This window comes from Hypomesus transpacificus, chromosome 14 (genome assembly GCF_021917145.1).
Source record: "Hypomesus transpacificus isolate Combined female chromosome 14, fHypTra1, whole genome shotgun sequence".
In the NCBI taxonomy this organism is placed as follows: domain Eukaryota; kingdom Metazoa; phylum Chordata; class Actinopteri; order Osmeriformes; family Osmeridae; genus Hypomesus; species Hypomesus transpacificus.
In genome coordinates, this window is record NC_061073.1 from 3,942,966 (window position 1) to 3,961,028 (window position 18,063).

Consider the following 18,063-nt stretch of genomic DNA (forward strand, 5'->3'; position numbering starts at 1 on the left):
TTCTGTATTTCTTCATCCTTAAGCTAATTAGGGGGCGGGATAGGGGCGGGATCAGGGCATCATGCCATAGCAAGACCAGATAGATTAGAGACGTAAAGTCACAGTAAACATGTCCAGACGGATATTGGAGCTACTAAAGGCAGCTGATCAAACTATTGATATCTGGTCAGATGATATGTGGATATTTTGAAGTGTAGCCTACTTATCGCGTACACGGCAACCACAAATTCAGATGAATTTAGCTCTAGCTAGCAACGATCTGTCATACGGGTTAAACTAAGGAACTCGTGTAAATGAGTAAAACGTAGCTCTAAACAGAGGTCGCCAACCTGTCGATCGCGATCGACATGTCGATCTCGGAGACTCTCCCTGTCGATCTCCAAAATAATTTCAGAAATACTGATCTCCGACTAATTCATGAACGCGGAGGATTCTTAAACTGAACGCGCGTTCTCTTGTACCTGGATTTGCATATTGGCCTGTGCGTGTTGCAAAGCAATTCACCGACAGAATAAATGGGCGTTTTTTCCCGAAGACGACCTTTGAGAGACCTGCTATCCCAGGATACCTGTGGGCGTGGTTGCCGTTGGTTTGTTTATTTACCCGGCCGTGTTGTCCACATAGTGTTAGCAAGCATGGCAGAGGCACCACGACAGAGGGCGAAAAACTACAGTTTCCATCATGAATGGGAGGAGGAATTCATCTTTACAAAGAGCGCAATCCGCGCCAAAAAAGTTCAGGAGCTGAAAGTGGAGTTGAAGGCTCAACAGTCGCTTTTCTCACAACCTACGTCTCAAAGTAAGGCTGCAACTGAGGCGTCATTTCGTATTAGCCACATTTTGGCTAAACACAAGAGACCTTTTACAGATGGGGATTTGTTTAAGGAACTATTGACCGTCACCGCAGAGACTGTTTGCAGCACCTTCAAAAACAAAGAGGACATAAAAGCTGCATTCCGTGCTGTGCCTCTTGGTCCTACAACAGTGACACGAAGGATCGAGTTACTGTCGGATAACGTTGGTCAACAGGTGTTGGAGGACTTGTCACTCTGTGAATATTTTTCACTGCAGTTTGATGAATCGCTGGATGTAATGGACACGGCTCAGCTTGTTGTATTTGTCAGAATGGCTTTCCAGGACTTTACAACAAAGGAGGACTTCCTCACTCTTCTCCAATTAAAAGAGAGAACGAGAGGTGAGGATATTTACAACGTTTTTAAAAGCTATGTCCGTGAAAAGAACATCCCCATTCAGAAACTGGTGGCAATCACTACCGATGGGGCACCGGCAATGTGCGGTGTGCACGCTGGTTTTATAGCACTGTGCCGTAATGATCCGGATTTCCCCGACTTCATGAAGTATCACTGTGTGATTCATCAGCAAGCCTTGGCTGGGAAAGTTGTGGACTTTTCTCATGTCATGTCACTGGTGGTCAAAGTGGTAAACTCGATTCGAGCAAAAGCGCTTCAGCATCGCTTATTCAAGGCGTTATTGGATGAGCTCGATTCGGCGTATGGAGACCTGCTTCTGCATGCTGATGTCAGGTGGTTGAGTCGCGGAAAAGTGCTGCAGCGATTTGTTGACTTGCTGCCTGAGATTAAGACGTTTCTGTCGAAAAGGAACGAGGAGCACGAGGAACTTTCAACGGATGCGTGGCTACTGGACCTGGGGTTTCTGACGGACCTAACCGGAAAACTGAACTCGCTCAACCACGAACTCCAGGGAAAAGACCGGCACCTCCTCCACATGATCAGCGCAGTGAATGCGTTCAAGGCCAAACTCTGTGTCTGGACCACGAATCTGAGGAAAGGGACGCTGACACACTTTACAAACCTGGAAAAAATGTCACAGTCCATCAAAGACTCTTCTGACTTTCACCCTGAGCAGTACTGTGTGCACCTGGACAAACTGGCAGCGGAGTTCAGTCGACGTTTTGGTAAGTTAGAAATCATGAAGGATATTGCTGCATTTCTTTCAAACCCATTCCTGCCTATTAATACAGAGGAGGTTGCAGACCAATTCGAGAAAGCATTTGCTTTGCCAAGTGGAGTGGACATGGAGATGCTTGATTTGCAAAATGACATTGAGCTGAAAGCCAGGTCAAGGGACAGTGACTTTTGGGGACTTGTCAGCCGAGAGAAGTTTCCTCTCCTCAGTGCATGTGCACTAAAAGTGAGTGCCTACTTTGGATCGACCTACCTCCTGTGAAATGGCATTTTCACAGATGAAAATCACCAAATCCAAGTACAGGAGCCGGCTTACTGACAGACACCTCACAGACTGCCTCAGACTGGCTGTCTCTGCTTATGAGCCAAACTACAAGGCACTCACAGACAGTGTTCAGTCACAGCCATCACACTGACTTGTCACATGAGAAATTTGTCAGTGTTGTGTTGTAACTTCAGTTTATAAATAAAACCGTTCATATCCAGCCTGCTCATTGCAAAAGTGTTTTTTCTTGTTCATATTGTTCACAAAGTGTTTGATTTCATTCAATTACAATAAGGCCAAATATAAAGTTAAGTTGTAAGTTCAGTCTGGAGTCTGTTCTGTCTCTCAACGCCTCAATAGGTAGATCTTCGGGTCACCAAGGCAAAGGTCGGTGATCTTTGGCCTAAAAAGGTTGGTGACCACTGCTCTAATAATTTTAATCCAATGTTGTAACATTAGGCAGGTAGCCGGTAAACGTCCCTAGCAGGTTAGCATAGTTATACTGTAATACTCTGCAGTTTGACCGACACAATTTAGTTATAGTTTATGGAGTGCATTTGTAGTGGCGTGTTCTGCATTTTTGTCATTATCAACAGCAAGTCTATCAGGCAAATCAACAGCCATATAGATGCAACCAGAGCTGTACTCTAATTTAAGAATCTCTTCATACCCTTCATGTGTTGTCATTAAATGTAACTTACAAACAAGTAGTATGTTCTGCATCTTTATTTAATCTTGCCCTACTTATTCCTTTTTATTGAATCATCAATAACTGACAGCACACAAGGTGATTATGACCATGTAATGATAGAAATAGGAAACAGTTTAATAAAATTTTAAGCATGTGTAGTGCACAATGATTAAACCTCAAGGACTTGGTTGTGAAAGGCTACAGTACAACTATGATAGTCAACATGACTATTCAAATATGTACACGTTATTTTAATCTCTGCTATGAAAAGAGTGTCACAATAAAGGTAACACTTTTGTCTACACTGCGCTGTCTTGGTCTTGCACCAAGCATCTTGGATGTATTGCATGCTCCAAATAGGGAGTCGTGATGTAGGCTACAGCTTTCCAGCTGATAGTGAGAGAAAGAGGTGGTTTGCTAAAGTCAACAGGAGCAAACTCAATATAACTCAATAACGACCACAATTAAAAGCATAGTAATGACAAAAATACTGTGGTTCAAATATAAGACAGCCCACTCCATCACATTTTCCCTCATCCAGTGGTCCCCCTTCCAGCTCTCATCCAGTGTTCTCCCATCCAGCGCTCCTTCAACTAGTGGTCTCCCATCCAGCGCTCGTTCGTCCAGTGGTCTGACATCCACCTCCAAGGCACTGGGCCTCCTTTTCAGCTCACATCAACCTCAGTAGCAATGCCAGACTGCAAGGGCCATAACCACAACACACACACACACATAAACAGACAGTAAGCTGTAATGATAATCACATGATGGACTGAATGTTACAATGGTCTCTAACTCATGATGGACTGAATGTTACAATGGTCTCTAACTCATAGTTTGCTTAGTAAACATTCACTTTATGAATAGATTAACCATGTTGTACTCTGTTCTTTGATGGTTCCTTGATACTGTATAATATCATCCAATTTCTTACCGTACTAACTACCAGACTTTGGTGCAAATAAGCGACCACCTTTATGAATTAATTATTAAATACAGCTTTCCTCTCACACAAACTTGTTTGTAGGCATTAGTTTCTCAATAAACATAAATAGTGCACTAAATTAGCAAGCTACACTTAACATTACATTAACAGGTCATCACTCACTTCGTAGCACATTGTTTTTGCTACGTTCTGGCTTCTACATTTCTAGCTAGCATCCAAAAATCTCGGCACTTTAAGATACTGAAATATTAAATGTACTAGATGCCAGAAAATGAGCCAAGAACTTACACATTCTTACCTTGGCACAGCTCCTTCATACAATGCAGTACAACTGTTCCACAACGACGATGCTGCTGTGTTTGAAACTCATGCTAGCTCGCTCTAGTTCTAACTATCCTACAGTGCAGTACCATGAACGTAAAGCCAATCAATTGATGCAACTCTTTCTTTTTATGACTCTGCATGCAGCTAAATGGTACAAATTGGTATCCAGAGCCTCAACGCAAAAAAGTAAAACATCTTGACTAGCACTTTTTTAGCAAGGTTAGCTAGCCAAAACTCTCAAATCTCTGGCTATCTGTTGCGTGTGTGCAGTCTTTTGTTTACTAAGGTATTCATAGCAACCCCAGGCATGGAAAGTCCATCTTCGCACTCTGATACCAATCAACCAATGGGGTTAAGGTGACACCGTGACATACATTGATTGACAGCTTACCTCATTAGCTTAAGGACAAGGAAATACAGAAATAAATGTACACATAAATAAATAAATACAGAAATAAATGTACACAGAAATAAATAAATACAAAAATTAATAAATACAGAAATAAATGGCCATGTAAATAAATAAATACGTAATTAATATTTTTTCATACATTTATTTTTATATATTTACATTTTTTTATGTATAAGTACATTTATTTATACATTTATTTATTTATTCATTTATTTTTGATTTTGGCAGGTTTGGTCCTCCATAGACACCAGGGCGGCCCATATTATAAACGCACTTGGCCTTTCACATGATCACATCACTACCCCAATGCATAGGGTTGGGATAGCTTAATTTCAAGCTATTTTTACATGGCTCTGAATCCTCTGGAGGTACAGTAGTGTGGGTTTTTAAACTATTATTTTCTCAGCTGGAAATTAATATATGCCATGACAGTGTAACACCGGCGGCTCGTTCAAAACTCACTCACTGACCAGTAGGTCGCAGTATGCACCATCAGTTGGCAGCGACTAGCAAACAAACCAAGTACAAAAACCCAAGGATCTAAATGACTACAGCTCCCATGGTTCCCCTTTCGCTACGAACGGACTACATGTACCAAGTCAACGAGCTGAGAACTGAGCTAACAGGTTGGTTTGCTTTTGTATCTAGCGTCTATTTAATTTAGACTAAAGTTACGTCCGACTTGGAAGAACTAAAGGAACACTGTGAAGAGTAACATGATGTACGGTCGGTATTGTGCTTGTCATACCATGCGTACCGTAGCTGGCTAGCTAGAACTGGTTGCCACACTTGACATCTGGTCAGCGAGCTTGCTAAGCTAAGCTAGTCTACCATTATTAGCAACGTAGCTCTTACTACAGTATTAGCTAGTCAACTCTGACACGGAACCAGGCCACGCTTAGCAAACAGCTAGAGATTTTCGCAAGGAATGCAGTAGAGCAGGTACTGTAGCTAGCTACCGACACTTTACTGGTTGTCACAGTGTCAGGTTTAATGGTGTCGTGTTTTCCAGTTGGCTTTGTTGCTTGTAACGGATATCAGATGTGCTGCATTCTACCCGTGTCAACATTAACACGTTTATATGGCTAACCCAGTTAGCTAGATTAGTAAAGTTGACACACATTAAGGCAACGTCATCAGTTGTCAAACTATCCTTTTGTCCTGGGACTGTCCTTGCTGGACCAGATTACTTGCCCATTGATGATATAATAACTGATTGTATACCTGTTACATTATTGTAAATGTTAGTGGTTGCTGTCAGCCCGTACATGGATGGATTCCTGAAGTGCATGCATTTTTTCTTCAAGGCTTGATTCTCCTCTGAAATATTTTGTGAAGTGAAAGCATCTTTCTGCAACATAAGTTTGCTGCCTTGAGACATGGACCCGGACAACAATTCAGAAGTAAGTATTGGTGGTCTGTGTGTGTGCTTAGTGGTTATACTAAAATGCAATGACAGCTGATCTCACAGCAATGAGTTTTGCAGACTAATTTGAGTGAAAAATCAGTGTGCTGTTCAGAAAGGGTAGGGATATTAGCAATCAAAGGCAAACTCATTCTTTCACATATCAAATTCTAATGAATCTGCTTTCTTTATATAAAAAAGATGCGTTAAACATAATACAGTGTAATTAATGGGTTTAGATTTGCTACACAAAGACCATGAGCACATATTGATATAACATTTGAAGAAAGAAGGTGACATGACTATTGAGTACTTGTCTGTTCCCTCTGCCTGGTCTATCAGGATGAGTCAATAGGTCCATCTGAAGATGCTTCTGAAGATGACCTGCCTAGTCTTCCCCCTGGGCTATGTAAGTTCCTGAACCACAACACAGTCTGTGTGGCATTCAACCTATCAGACTGGTTTCACAGATCATGTTTGGTCAGACTACTATGAAACTTGGATACCCTAAATTAGGAGATTGGCTCATAGTTTTCAGTAGTTTCAGTCATCGATGACCTTTAGTTACACAAGGCAATCCATTTAATCACATGATCTAAGAATGTTGGTTTTTTTTGGCCCCAAAATGTTTTTGCCTCCCTAGCGGACTCTGAGGCTGTGGAGCTGTTGTGGCAGGTGCGTGCCCAGAAACGCCAGGCCTCCCCTGACCTTCCAGAGACGGTGACCCGTCTGACCGCCCCAGATGGCAGTCTGCTTTACCTGGTGGGCACTGCCCACTTCAGCGATAGCAGTAAAAATGACGTGGCCATGGTAAGACACAGACACACACACACTTGCTGCTACCTTCAGAATGATCCACTTTGTCCTTTAATTGTACACATCTCCTCCTTCCTGATCTTCATATTGATCCTTGTCCTCCCTGGTCTTCATACTGACCCTCCTCCTTGTCTTTCCCCAGACCATCCGTGCGGTGCAGCCAGACGTAGTGGTGGTGGAGCTGTGCCAGTACAGGGTGTCCATGCTGAAGATTGATGAGAAGACCCTGCTAAAGGAAGCCAAAGACATCAACTTGGACAAAGTCCAGCAGGCCATCAAACAGGTCAGACAGGAAGGGGGAGAGTTGAGAGCAGGGTGGTAAGCAAGCAGAGAGAGAGAGAGAGAGAGAGGGAGAGTGTGTGAAGGGGGGTGGAATTAAATAAGGGAAAGAGAGAAAAATTGAGAGGGAATTGAGTGAGTGGTAGAAAGAGGGGAAAGACACAGGGATTGTAAAGGGAGATATGAAGGTGATGGGGCGTTCTGATAAGTGCACAGTCACAGTACAGATTGTAATCGGTCTCATTACAACAGCTTCTTAAGATAATACTTTTAAGCCTGCTTTAGCTGTACACGAAACATTATTGCTTACAGGAATGGTATCCAACCAGAACAATGTATGCATTGCTATGCACACCATAATACATATTATGTGATTACACCATTAAATTCCATAGTTTTATTTCATATTTTATTACTTCCAGCGAACATCAGGTTGGTTGCCAGTCCGTGCAACTCTGATCTCTACTAATTGCTATTAATTCTGTTGTCTTGGTCTGTCTTTTGCTTGGGCTCCATCAGAATGGTGTAATGTCAGGCCTGATGCAGATCCTGCTGCTGAAGGTGTCAGCCCACATCACAGAGCAACTAGGCATGGCTCCAGGAGGAGAGTTCAGGGAGGCCTTCAAAGAGGTGAGAAAGACCACACTGGGACATTGGTACACTTACCAAAACATATAAATCTAATACTCACCAAAACATAGAAACCTAACAATCCAGAAAACATAGAAACCTAATCCTCAAGAGACACTATCCAGCAGAAGTCATTCCAGCCTGCCTCATTTGTGTCCTCTCCTAGGCGGGCCGAGTACCTTTCTGTAAGTTCCACCTGGGGGACAGGCCCATCCCGGTCACGTTCAAGCGGGCCATCGCTGCTCTAAGCCTGTGGCAGAAGGCCCGGCTGGCATGGGGGCTGTGCTTTCTGTCCGACCCCATCAGGTATGAACTGGCCTCAGAACCAGAACGTCCTATCTGGACTGCGTGTCACCCACTGACCTGTTTAACCCGTTACTGTCCTCTCACTGTGTGTGTCTCATAGTAAGGAGGACGTTGAGAAGTGCAAACAGAAGGACCTATTGGAGCAGACCATGTCAGAGATGATAGGGGAGTTCCCTGCCCTGCACCGCACCATTGTGGCCGAACGCGACATCTACCTCACGCACACCCTCCGCCAGGCTGCACGTTGTGTGGAGGCGCCCCCTAATGCCCAGAGTGAGTACTACAGCTGCCCTGTCTGCCCAACACACTAGCTAGATCAACCTCACTTGAGCTGCTCATGGTTTGATATAGGTTGGATCCCTTTTCTTTGTTAAGGAAAGTTACGTCTAAAATAATCCCTCGTTGACATTGCAATGCTGTCACTTGAACTGATCTCTCTCTCTCTGTCTCCCTGTCTTTTCCTTTCTGTCTCCCTCCCTCTCTTTCTCCCTCTGTCTCTGGGCTACAGAAGTGCCTGCTGTGGTGGTTGGAGTGGTGGGGATGGGCCACGTCCCTGGCATTGAGAGGAACTGGGACAAGGAGCTTAACATTCACGAGATCATGAGGTCAGTTTGTGCAATACTTACAACCTGAATGATGGCAACATAGAAATAACTGGTTTGGGCTGAACTTATGTTGCTGTTTGTTGGTTTCTTTCGATGAAAGCAAATTTAAATGTAACCTCTCTTTCCCTCTTCCAACCACTCACCAGTGTGGCACCCCCGTCTCGTTTTGGCTGGGTCTTGCGCACCGTGCTAAAGGGAGCGATGCTAGGAATGCTGGGATATGCATGCTACCGTGCTGGAGGTGGCGTGGGGAAGGCCCTGTTGTCCTTACCTGCTGTCCAATCACTACTGGAGAACCTTCGGCCGCCTGCTGCTTGACTTGGACTCTCCCCATGACCCCATCAAACCTTTTGCACCAATGACATGATCCTCCCAATATGAAAAAAACACACACAAAAAACAATGCATACACCACCAATGGCCTTAAAGAAAAGGGGAGAGGCTAGAGAGAGGAGTCGACTAAAGAAATGGCAAGGACTTACAGGACTTCGTGGGCTTGGAGTTATGTTGCCGTGGAAACTGGACTTTTGTACTGCCAAAGAAACCTTGACGGTACCTTTGTTTCTTTTTCATCTTGAGTGAAAGCAGGATTTTGTACATTTTCCAAAACACCAAATGTAAATTTTCTTGTTTTAACGATATTAACCCCACACACACTTCACACAATTGGAACTTGAATGTGGGACTTTTTTTAATTTAATTTTTTTATGTATTTTGTTTTCTCCATCAAAGTGTTTTAGTTGTTTTATGTAGTTACCCCATGCACGAATGTAGCTCAAAGTCCCCAGTAGTTACAACATCAGTGCCAGTACCTTCATGTGCTGGAGCAAGATACCGATGTTTAACTCTGAAGATGAGCGTGATCTCCTCTCTCTCTCTCTCTCTACCTCCCCCTCGCCACCCATGGCTTTTTAAACCCAGCACTTTAATCAGTCATAGTTAAGTTCAAATTTCTGAGTTAACTTAAATTCATGTAAGTGACACCAAAACATTAGAGCATAGGCCAACATTATTATTTGTATAGGACACTGTAATGGAGTGGTCCTTTCCCTAACCCTGTGAAATGTAGGTTAGTCTAGTGTTTCTCCTGACCTGGTAAAAAAAGTGCCTCCTCTCACTGTTGGAAGGGCTCCAGAGGAGTAGCAGAAGACCCAGGAAGTTTACTGTAACACGCAGTTCATCTCCTCACAGTTTCCATCATAGCTTCAGATTGATGGTACTGATGGAAAAACATTCATATAATCTCCAACCTAGTGGATTCAGACATGTTTGACTTCCTGTATAGGATGCACAGTGCATTAATGGGTGTGCATGTGCTTGGAAATATGAAAGTGGAACAGTTCATGTACAGTATGGTTGCAATGTTACCAGGTACCGTAACCCCTACATGGTAAGCTTCCACCTGAACCAAACTGACAGCACCCAGGTCTATGTTTTTGATGACAAAGACCCGGTGTGTAGTCTCATGTGCCTCATGACGGGTCATATTAGACTTGATAACATGTGTAACCTATTTGACTGTATTCTGAGTCATGAATCTTCAGACATGCTGTAAACATTAATGTTACTCCCGCTGTGTGACATTTCACACGGGCCAGGTAAATAAAATATGCACTTTGTAAAGAAAAGCCATCTATGGAAGCATCTGACATTCAGACCACATGCTTTCATATTATACATGTTCTTGGTAGAGCCCAGATTCTCAATCCTCATCTCCTTCCCTGCTTTGATCCATGTCTAAGTGGATTTGACTGTGTCAGTAGCATAGCATGGAGTTTAACATGGAGATGACATGGAATTGAGATGGTCTGTTGGCCAGGGATGAGTGGTAAATGCCTTATTGTGTTATCACTTCAGCCTTGGAGGTCCTATCTTAAACTAGCCCCTAAACCCTACATCCTATGATAGGAGACCTAGATCTGTTTGACGGGCTGGCAATAAGACAGTGATACCCACCAATAAGCCTGTCCAAGGGTAGGCTGGTGCAATTGTCATGCATCCTGGCTGGTACCTCAGGAGTCTGTGTGCATAGGGCTCTGGTGGAGAAGGCTGGATCTGGGATGGATCCAGCCTCTGCTGCTTTGGCTCTCATGTTCATCTATGTCCACTTCTGCTCTGTGTCTTCCCTGTACTTCCTGGACTATTCTTGGGTTTGAGGTCCACTGCGTTGCAGTAGTCCAGATTTACCCAATACCTGATATGCCTGTATGTTTGATGACTGGTCTCTAGAATAACATTTATGTAGGTTGTTTCTTTAAGATCTCAAACCCGATCTGGATGTGTCCATGTTCTGGTTAGGACCAGTTCCGTCCTCCTGGTGTACAGTATGACTTGAGAAAGCCTTTCTCTTGCAAAACACTTGTTATAAGAGGGTTTCACTTATGAATGGATTTTAATCAGATAAAATGTTGCTATTGCTGGTCAATGAAATTGGCTTGTAGACCCCAAATAATACATTAATTCCCCCTTTCTCAACGCGTGCTTTTCATTCACAAACTGGATAAATATATTGGGAGCATGGTTAATGAAACCAGAGTAGTGGGACACCTTTAAATGTTTACTTGTGGCATGGGTTTGACAATATTTTAACTACTTTGATGAACACCGTCTGATGGTTGGTTAATTAACAAAATCAGACATTTAACCTCTTAACAGTTTATTCTCAATATTCTAGAGACAAACATTCCAAGAACTCAAAAGTATCCAATCATGTCTTTCATACCCTTGGTTTACATCCATCAGACACCTGTATCTCAAACCCCAAGTGTTAAAGTTTTAATGTTGATGGAGAACTGTATGAATGTCTATATTGTCTCTCTCCCACCCCTGTATTGTCCTTGTTAAAAAGCCAAATATTGAACCGCGAGTTCTGTATTGAAATATACAACTTTTGAATTAAAGATATACTACATAATATGCTTTAGTCTAATGTAGCTCAATTGCTGGTTGTTATGAACCTTACCATCTATGCCTCGTTGTTTCGTCCAGTTTTGGCTCTACCAGAGAATGTGTAATAATCAAAATCCTCAGGATATCATTTTTTGTCTAGTAATTTTGAATTCTGAATTCGAAATGGGATGCAAAAAGAAAACACACCGCTGGGTTATACCGCTGGGTTATACATTTTTTAAAGTCGCCTTTCTGTTCAAAAATAATAACAATGTCATTGACGTCATACACATTGTACGGCCCGAGATACTGCTTGACGGCAAGCTCTGGTTACTTCCACTTTTTTCTCGAGACATCGACAACACAGCTGACAGGGGAGGCTCTCCCTGTCAATACACATGCTAGAAAGAGTTTTGGTTTGCTAATGTTGTTGCTAATGTTGCTAATGCTCTGACATTCTGGTTCTGCTTTGGATGCCATCAAGCAGGATCTCTGGTCGTAGTCAGTCCTTCACTGACCAATCAGCATTCGTTAGCAGAATGGTAGCGTGTTATGGGCAACAACGACTTACCCCGTAAGAAATCGAAAGAACATGCAAAAACTACAATAAAATCTGAGATTTCTCAACGACAATCATGTGAAAGAGACACATTTAGCCGTTTAGCTCCATAGACTCCCATTCATTTTGCACTCGACTGCGATTACTCCCAGTGGAACTCTGGTGGAACTGCAACACAATTCGGTACAATGGGGCTCTCCGTAAACAGGCTCTGGCTTTTCTATCACATTGTACGAGTTAAGTTCCGGTTTATTCTTCGTTTCCGGTAGGGCCAATAACAAAGTTGCACCTATTGACGGAAAACATCCGCTGCTGCACATAGATTTGAGTTATGAAACAATACGCGTGGTGGGATTCCTGAGGATTTAAGACTAAATTATCCATGGCCTTTATTGAATGGCTGCTTTAGGTCTTCGATTGCTACGGCCTAATAGTATTCGCTGCGGAGTTGTTATCAAATACTTTTCCACTGTCGGGATGCACAACATGGGCATGGCGATCTGTCGTTCACCCCTCGAACGCCTCGAGTTTGACAATGTCGCTCTCAAAAAACTTCCTCTAGATCCGTCTGAAGAACCTGGTGTGAAACAGGTAAAAGGGGCATGTTTCTCCAGAGTACAGCCCCAGCCTCTGGTTAAGCCCACATTTGTGGCCGTATCCAACGATGCTTTAGCTTTGCTCGGACTCAATGGCGAGGAAGTTATGAATGATCCGCTCGGCCCAGAATACTTGAGCGGTTCCAAGATAATGCCTGGATCCGAGCCTGCAGCGCACTGCTACTGCGGGCACCAGTTTGGACAGTTTGCCGGACAACTGGGTGACGGAGCGGCCTGCTACTTGGGTGAGGTGAAAGCTCCAGCAGATCAGGACCCCGAGCTGCTGAAAGAGAACCCCAGTGGGCGCTGGGAGATCCAGGTCAAGGGAGCTGGATTGACGCCTTTTTCCAGGTTACACAACCTCTGACACATTTAATTACAGATTTCGCTAGTCAACTCGATGCCCTTGTTTTGGAAAAGTTGTATCCATGCCTACTGTGTTATTTCCATATGTTATTTATTTCCATAGTTTAAACAAACTATTTTCCATCTCCACCACACTTTTCTTCAAAGGCAAGCGGATGGTCGCAAAGTGCTGCGCTCCAGCATCAGAGAGTTCCTGTGCAGCGAGGCAGTGTTTTTCCTGGGGATTCCCACCACACGAGCAGGATCGCTGGTCACCTCGGACAGCCGTGTCATCAGGGATGTCTACTACAGTGGGAATGCTCGCCATGAGAAATGCTCTGTGGTGCTCCGCATCGCTCCCACCTTCATCAGGTCAGATTCAACCTCTGTCTGTCGGCCTGCCTGGATGTCCGTCTGTTTACGTATGTTTGACTTCCTAACGCTCTGTTTCGGTATAAGGTTTGGTTCCTTTGAGATCTTCAAGCAGGCTGATGAGAACACGGGCCGACAGGGACCCAGCTACGGCCATGAGGAGATCCGTGGCCAGATGCTGGACTATGTCATCCAGACCTTCTACCCAGAGATACAGCAGAACCACCCAGACAGACTAGATAGGAATGTGGCATTCTTCAGAGAGGTATACTGCTGTGGATGATTATGGGAGCAAATACAATCATTTGAAATAAGTATTAGTATTGTGTATATATTAATTATCTGTGTATGTAGATGGTAGTTCTCAACTAACTCTCCTAACATAGAGGAATTATTAATCTTAATGAAGGCTGGAGCACTCTCCCATTGACCAGGAAATAATTCTATTATTATCCTCTTAATCCTCTGCTAAGTCAAAGCTGACACTGCAAAAGTCTGTCTACAGTGACTTGCTATGTCCTCATTAGCTGGCCAAAGTTTTTAGGAAATGCAGTTGCTTTGTGTTCATTCACAGTCCTCATGAACAGAAATGAAAAAAAATCCATTCAAGGATATTTTCATCATCGTGTTTCTTGCTCTGTTCTTGTGTGTGACTGTGTGCGTGTTGGTGTGGTGCAGGTAATGCTGCGCACAGCCAGGCTTGTTGCTCAGTGGCAGAGTGTGGGCTTCTGTCATGGAGTACTCAACACAGACAACATGAGCATCCTGGGCCTCACCCTGGATTATGGACCCTATGGCTTCATGGACAGGTCAGACAAACCGTTATGGTTACATTTCAACTAAATGGGAAAATTACCTCCATCTGCTCTCCTTTATTTGACCAGTGGAGTCACATTGAGAGTTCCGTCCCATTTTCATGTGGCGTTTGAAAAGCAGGCCTACATATATCTACCTCATAAACATGGACTAGCCTTCCAGGTCATCAGCCAACCTGTGTTTCTAGTTGTCCTTGGTTTGCGTTTCCTTTAGCAGTTCCATAAAAAAAAATCTATGGTCAGGCTGTCCGTTTATTGTCTGTTACCTGTGCCCCAGGTTTGATCCAGACTTCATCTGCAACGCTTCGGATAACTCTGGCCGCTACACCTATCAAGCCCAGCCGGCCATCTGCAGATGGAACCTGGCCCGCCTGGGTGAGGCTCTGGCCCCTGACCTGCCTCCGGAGCGGGCTGTGGCTGTTCTGGAGGAGTACCTGCCCCTCTACAACAACTTCTACATGGAAATCATGAAGAGGAAGCTGGGCCTGCTGAGGAAGGAGGAGCCGGAGGATGAGATGCTGGTCACAGATCTGCTGCAGACCATGCAGAACACCGGTAGGCGAATCACCTGGGTCACATCCATAGGTGGCAAACTCGAAAGTATTTGTGGTCCGTTTGTTCTGAAGCTTTTGAGCTGTGCTGTTGGTGTGATTATGTAAATGTGTCTTCCTTTGTAGGTGCAGATTTCACTAACACCTTCCGCAGCCTAAGTCAGATCTCCTGCCCTGCGGAAGGAGAAGAGGGCGAGGAGGGTCTGGTCAGACAGGCCACAGAGCTCCTGCTCCAGCAGTGCACTTCCCTGGAGGAGCTCAAGGCTGCCAATAAGCCCAGCATGGACCCACGGTGAGAATCAGGCACCACTGATATGAGCTGGTTTGCTAGAACCAATAGTAGCATGTACATTTGAGTGCTTGGTCTGTGGACATTCATTTAAAAATGTAACCATAAAATCCCCTACGGTAAATTCCCTTTATCATATGTGAACACGTCTATGAAAAGTTGTGACTTTTAATTTTGAAGTTGGAAAATACTTGTGACAAGTATTTACTGACCCTTTCTCCTCTCCAACCCATTCTTCTCCTAGTGAACTGGCCATGCTGCTGTCTATGGCTCAGAGCAACCCATCTCTGTTCCAGATGATCTCCGACAGAAGGACTGTGTCTCGGCAGCTGGAGAAGCTGAGCAGACTGAAGGATCTGATGGGGACCAGCCAGGAGGAGCTGAGGGTCCAGCAGGCTGAAGACTGGGGTCGTTGGATCACTAGCTACAGGTAGAGGGACGGAAGTTATAGAGGGGAAAATGGGATAGAGATGTGCGAGGAAGGTAAAAAGCGATGGAGCGAAAAAGGAGATTGAGTAGAAGATATAGATTGGGGGTTAGAAAGCAGCCTTGTGTATTCATGAAGTAAATCTGAAAGAAATGGCGACGCAAATTACAAAAGCCTAGGAGAGACTAGTATAAGCGATCAGGCATTCTCCCTGGTCTTGATGACAGAACAATGCCTCCCTCAGTACCTCACTGTTGTCTCTCTCTCTTTCCTTGTTCTCAGGAAGCGGCTGGCCAGAGAGTGTGAGGGCCAGAGCGATGTACCAGCCCTGCACGAGGAGAGAGTGAGGGTGATGGACAGCACCAACCCCCGTGTGGTACTCCGAAACTACATTGCCCAGAATGCAATAGAGGCGGCAGAGAATGGAGACTTTTCAGAGGTCAGCATCCTATGTTTTATCTAACCATGGATTGAAGCTGCGGCCATTGTGTCACCCATAAATGTTTCCTCTTTCCATATTTATATGTGCATGTCCTTTCCTCCCTGTCTTCTGCCGCATCTCTCTCTATTTCTCCCTCTCTCTAGGTCCAGCGGGTACTGAAGGTTCTGGAGAAGCCGTTCTGTTCCCTGCCGGGACTGTTACAGCCTGACTGGGTGGGCCGAGGGGGAGCGGAGGAGCAGGGGGAGAGGGATGAAGGGAGAGAGGGAGAAGGAGAAGAGGAAGGGGAGCACAGAGCAGGGACATCAGCAGAAGCTAGATTGCCTGTTCCCTATGATAGCAAGCCCCCTGTTTGGGCCAGTGAAATCTGTGTCACCTGATCTTCATAATGCTTTCCTGACTGTTTGCTTACCTGATGGCGTGAAGGAGAGATTCCTTTCTTCCTCCCCTAAGTCTATTCTCTCTATTCTCTCTCTCTCTCTCTCTCTCTCTCTCTCGAACGTCGGTGGGAATAGTCAGAGAAGGCAACATGTGTAAGGTACTCCTATGTCAACCAGTCTGCAGTGCTGACCGAGTGGAAATGTATTCAGAGGTAAAGCCCTGCTCATATCAGAATATGCTAATGTTCCACATTTAATGTATTCATTTGAGTTGAGACACTACAAGAAGCCAAGTGGCAAACTGTATGATGACATTAGTGCTATTACAGTGATGTTACAGTGTGTGAGTAGAGCTTTAACCCTGAACATAGCCTCCTCTCTGCAGCATGTCTGACTGGTTAATAATGACGGCTCAGATGCCCAGTCCTATTGTGACCCGTCTGAGGCTGACAGACTAGTGAGAGGAGCCTTAACATGCACCAAAGTGTGTGTCTGAATGCTTTGTCTGAATGCTAATTCGTGCATTCGTGTGAATGCACGTGTGGGTGTGTGTGTATCAGCAATGGAATGTGAATGAGCCGCATCTAACTTAATACGCACATCGCTACTAGAGTACAAAATAACCATAATAACCCTAACCAAGATACATGTTGTTTTAGAGGGGTCCCAGCAGCATTTATTTACATTCACATTTGAAAATTTAGGCACAAAACTGATGTGGTACACTCATCCAGAGTTGAAAAACGAGCTTTGAGGTAGATAATCATAGCATCCAATCAACATAAGTGGACAATGACCCCTCAGCCTCATCATGACAACTTGACCACGACATAGGAACCACCAATGTTGCTCAAGCAGTCATGGGAAAAAGCATTTGGGAAGCTTTGAAACTATCCTTCTGTAATCCCTGTAATCTAATCTATGCCAGTATGAAACCTTAATTGGTTTATTATTTCTATGATTACTATGTTTACTGTTGGCCTAGAATCGGATTTAGAAACTGATTTTAGCAAAGAATTATCCTGATTTAAATGTAGTGGATTTTGTCTTCTGTTTCTCTTGTGTCTAAAACAGAAATGTATCCAGGAAAAAGATACAATCAGTCTTCCCATTTGGTGTCCAGCTAGAAATATAGGATGCATCAAATAAGGACTGTGAACTATTTACTGTCCTTGCGTCATGGTGAAGAAAAGTTTCTGATTGTCACATTAGTCACAGCAGTTCTTCTCACTACAAAATCAATGTCCCATTAAAGACCAATATTTCTGTCTATAATCAATCAATTTTAACTTGAATCCAGGACCTGAGATGTACAGATAGTTTTCTTCTGGACATATTGTGATTTTTTAAAATCTTTTGAGAGCTTCCTCTGTACATAAATCAAGCAGGTAATAAAGATACCATAGCCTTTTTTGGCCTTTCTTATTTGATGTGTTCAAACACACAACACCTGCATGTGTGAATGTTGCCTACAGTACTTTTTTTTTTTCCTGTCATTTAGAGGATGTTTGTCGCACTTCAATATCTGAGTTTAGTCAGAGCAAAGTTATTGCGTCAACAGCTGTTACAGTATTTGACAGACCTCACCTGTCAAACTTTTTTATATCCCTGTTTTCCAAAGGAATATTCAACAAAAATAATTGAAAAGCTTCTGCCCGTAACATGTTTTTGGAAGTGTATATTCCCTTGTTAAATCAGAGATTCATACAACAGGCATCTGGTCATAAGGCAGTTAGAGACAAGGCCAACAGATGGCAATGTTGATTCAAAAATCCCT

General features: G+C 43.9%; 2 protein-coding genes across 5 annotated transcripts; both read left to right on the forward strand.

The window, feature by feature from the left end:
• Positions 1 to 5,107: 5,107 nt before the first annotated feature.
• Positions 5,108 to 10,247, forward strand: trabd (TraB domain containing). 4 transcript variants are annotated; one of them, XM_047034364.1, is made up of 10 exons: positions 5,108 to 5,209; positions 5,891 to 5,986; positions 6,331 to 6,397; positions 6,632 to 6,798; positions 6,947 to 7,087; positions 7,603 to 7,713; positions 7,880 to 8,019; positions 8,120 to 8,292; positions 8,528 to 8,624; positions 8,771 to 10,247. In XM_047034364.1, exons 2-10 carry the CDS (start codon positions 5,963 to 5,965, stop codon positions 8,940 to 8,942), a joined length of 1,092 nt encoding a protein of 363 aa, XP_046890320.1. In that variant the 5' UTR covers positions 5,108 to 5,209; positions 5,891 to 5,962; the 3' UTR covers positions 8,943 to 10,247. The 4 variants fall into 4 exon arrangements, with proteins under 4 accessions (XP_046890320.1, XP_046890319.1, XP_046890321.1 ...); XM_047034363.1 differs by lacking the exon at positions 5,108 to 5,209 and adding an exon at positions 5,216 to 5,309; XM_047034365.1 differs by lacking the exon at positions 5,108 to 5,209 and adding an exon at positions 5,216 to 5,304.
• A 2,037-nt stretch (positions 10,248 to 12,284) lies between these two features.
• selenoo1 (selenoprotein O1) lies at positions 12,285 to 17,698 on the forward strand. Its single transcript, XM_047034583.1, has 9 exons — positions 12,285 to 13,019; positions 13,182 to 13,385; positions 13,473 to 13,650; positions 14,064 to 14,194; positions 14,478 to 14,755; positions 14,878 to 15,043; positions 15,285 to 15,470; positions 15,750 to 15,906; positions 16,053 to 17,698. Exons 1-9 carry the CDS (start codon positions 12,469 to 12,471, stop codon positions 16,293 to 16,295), a joined length of 2,094 nt encoding a protein of 697 aa, XP_046890539.1. The 5' UTR covers positions 12,285 to 12,468; the 3' UTR covers positions 16,296 to 17,698.
• The last annotated feature ends 365 nt before the right edge of the window (positions 17,699 to 18,063 follow it).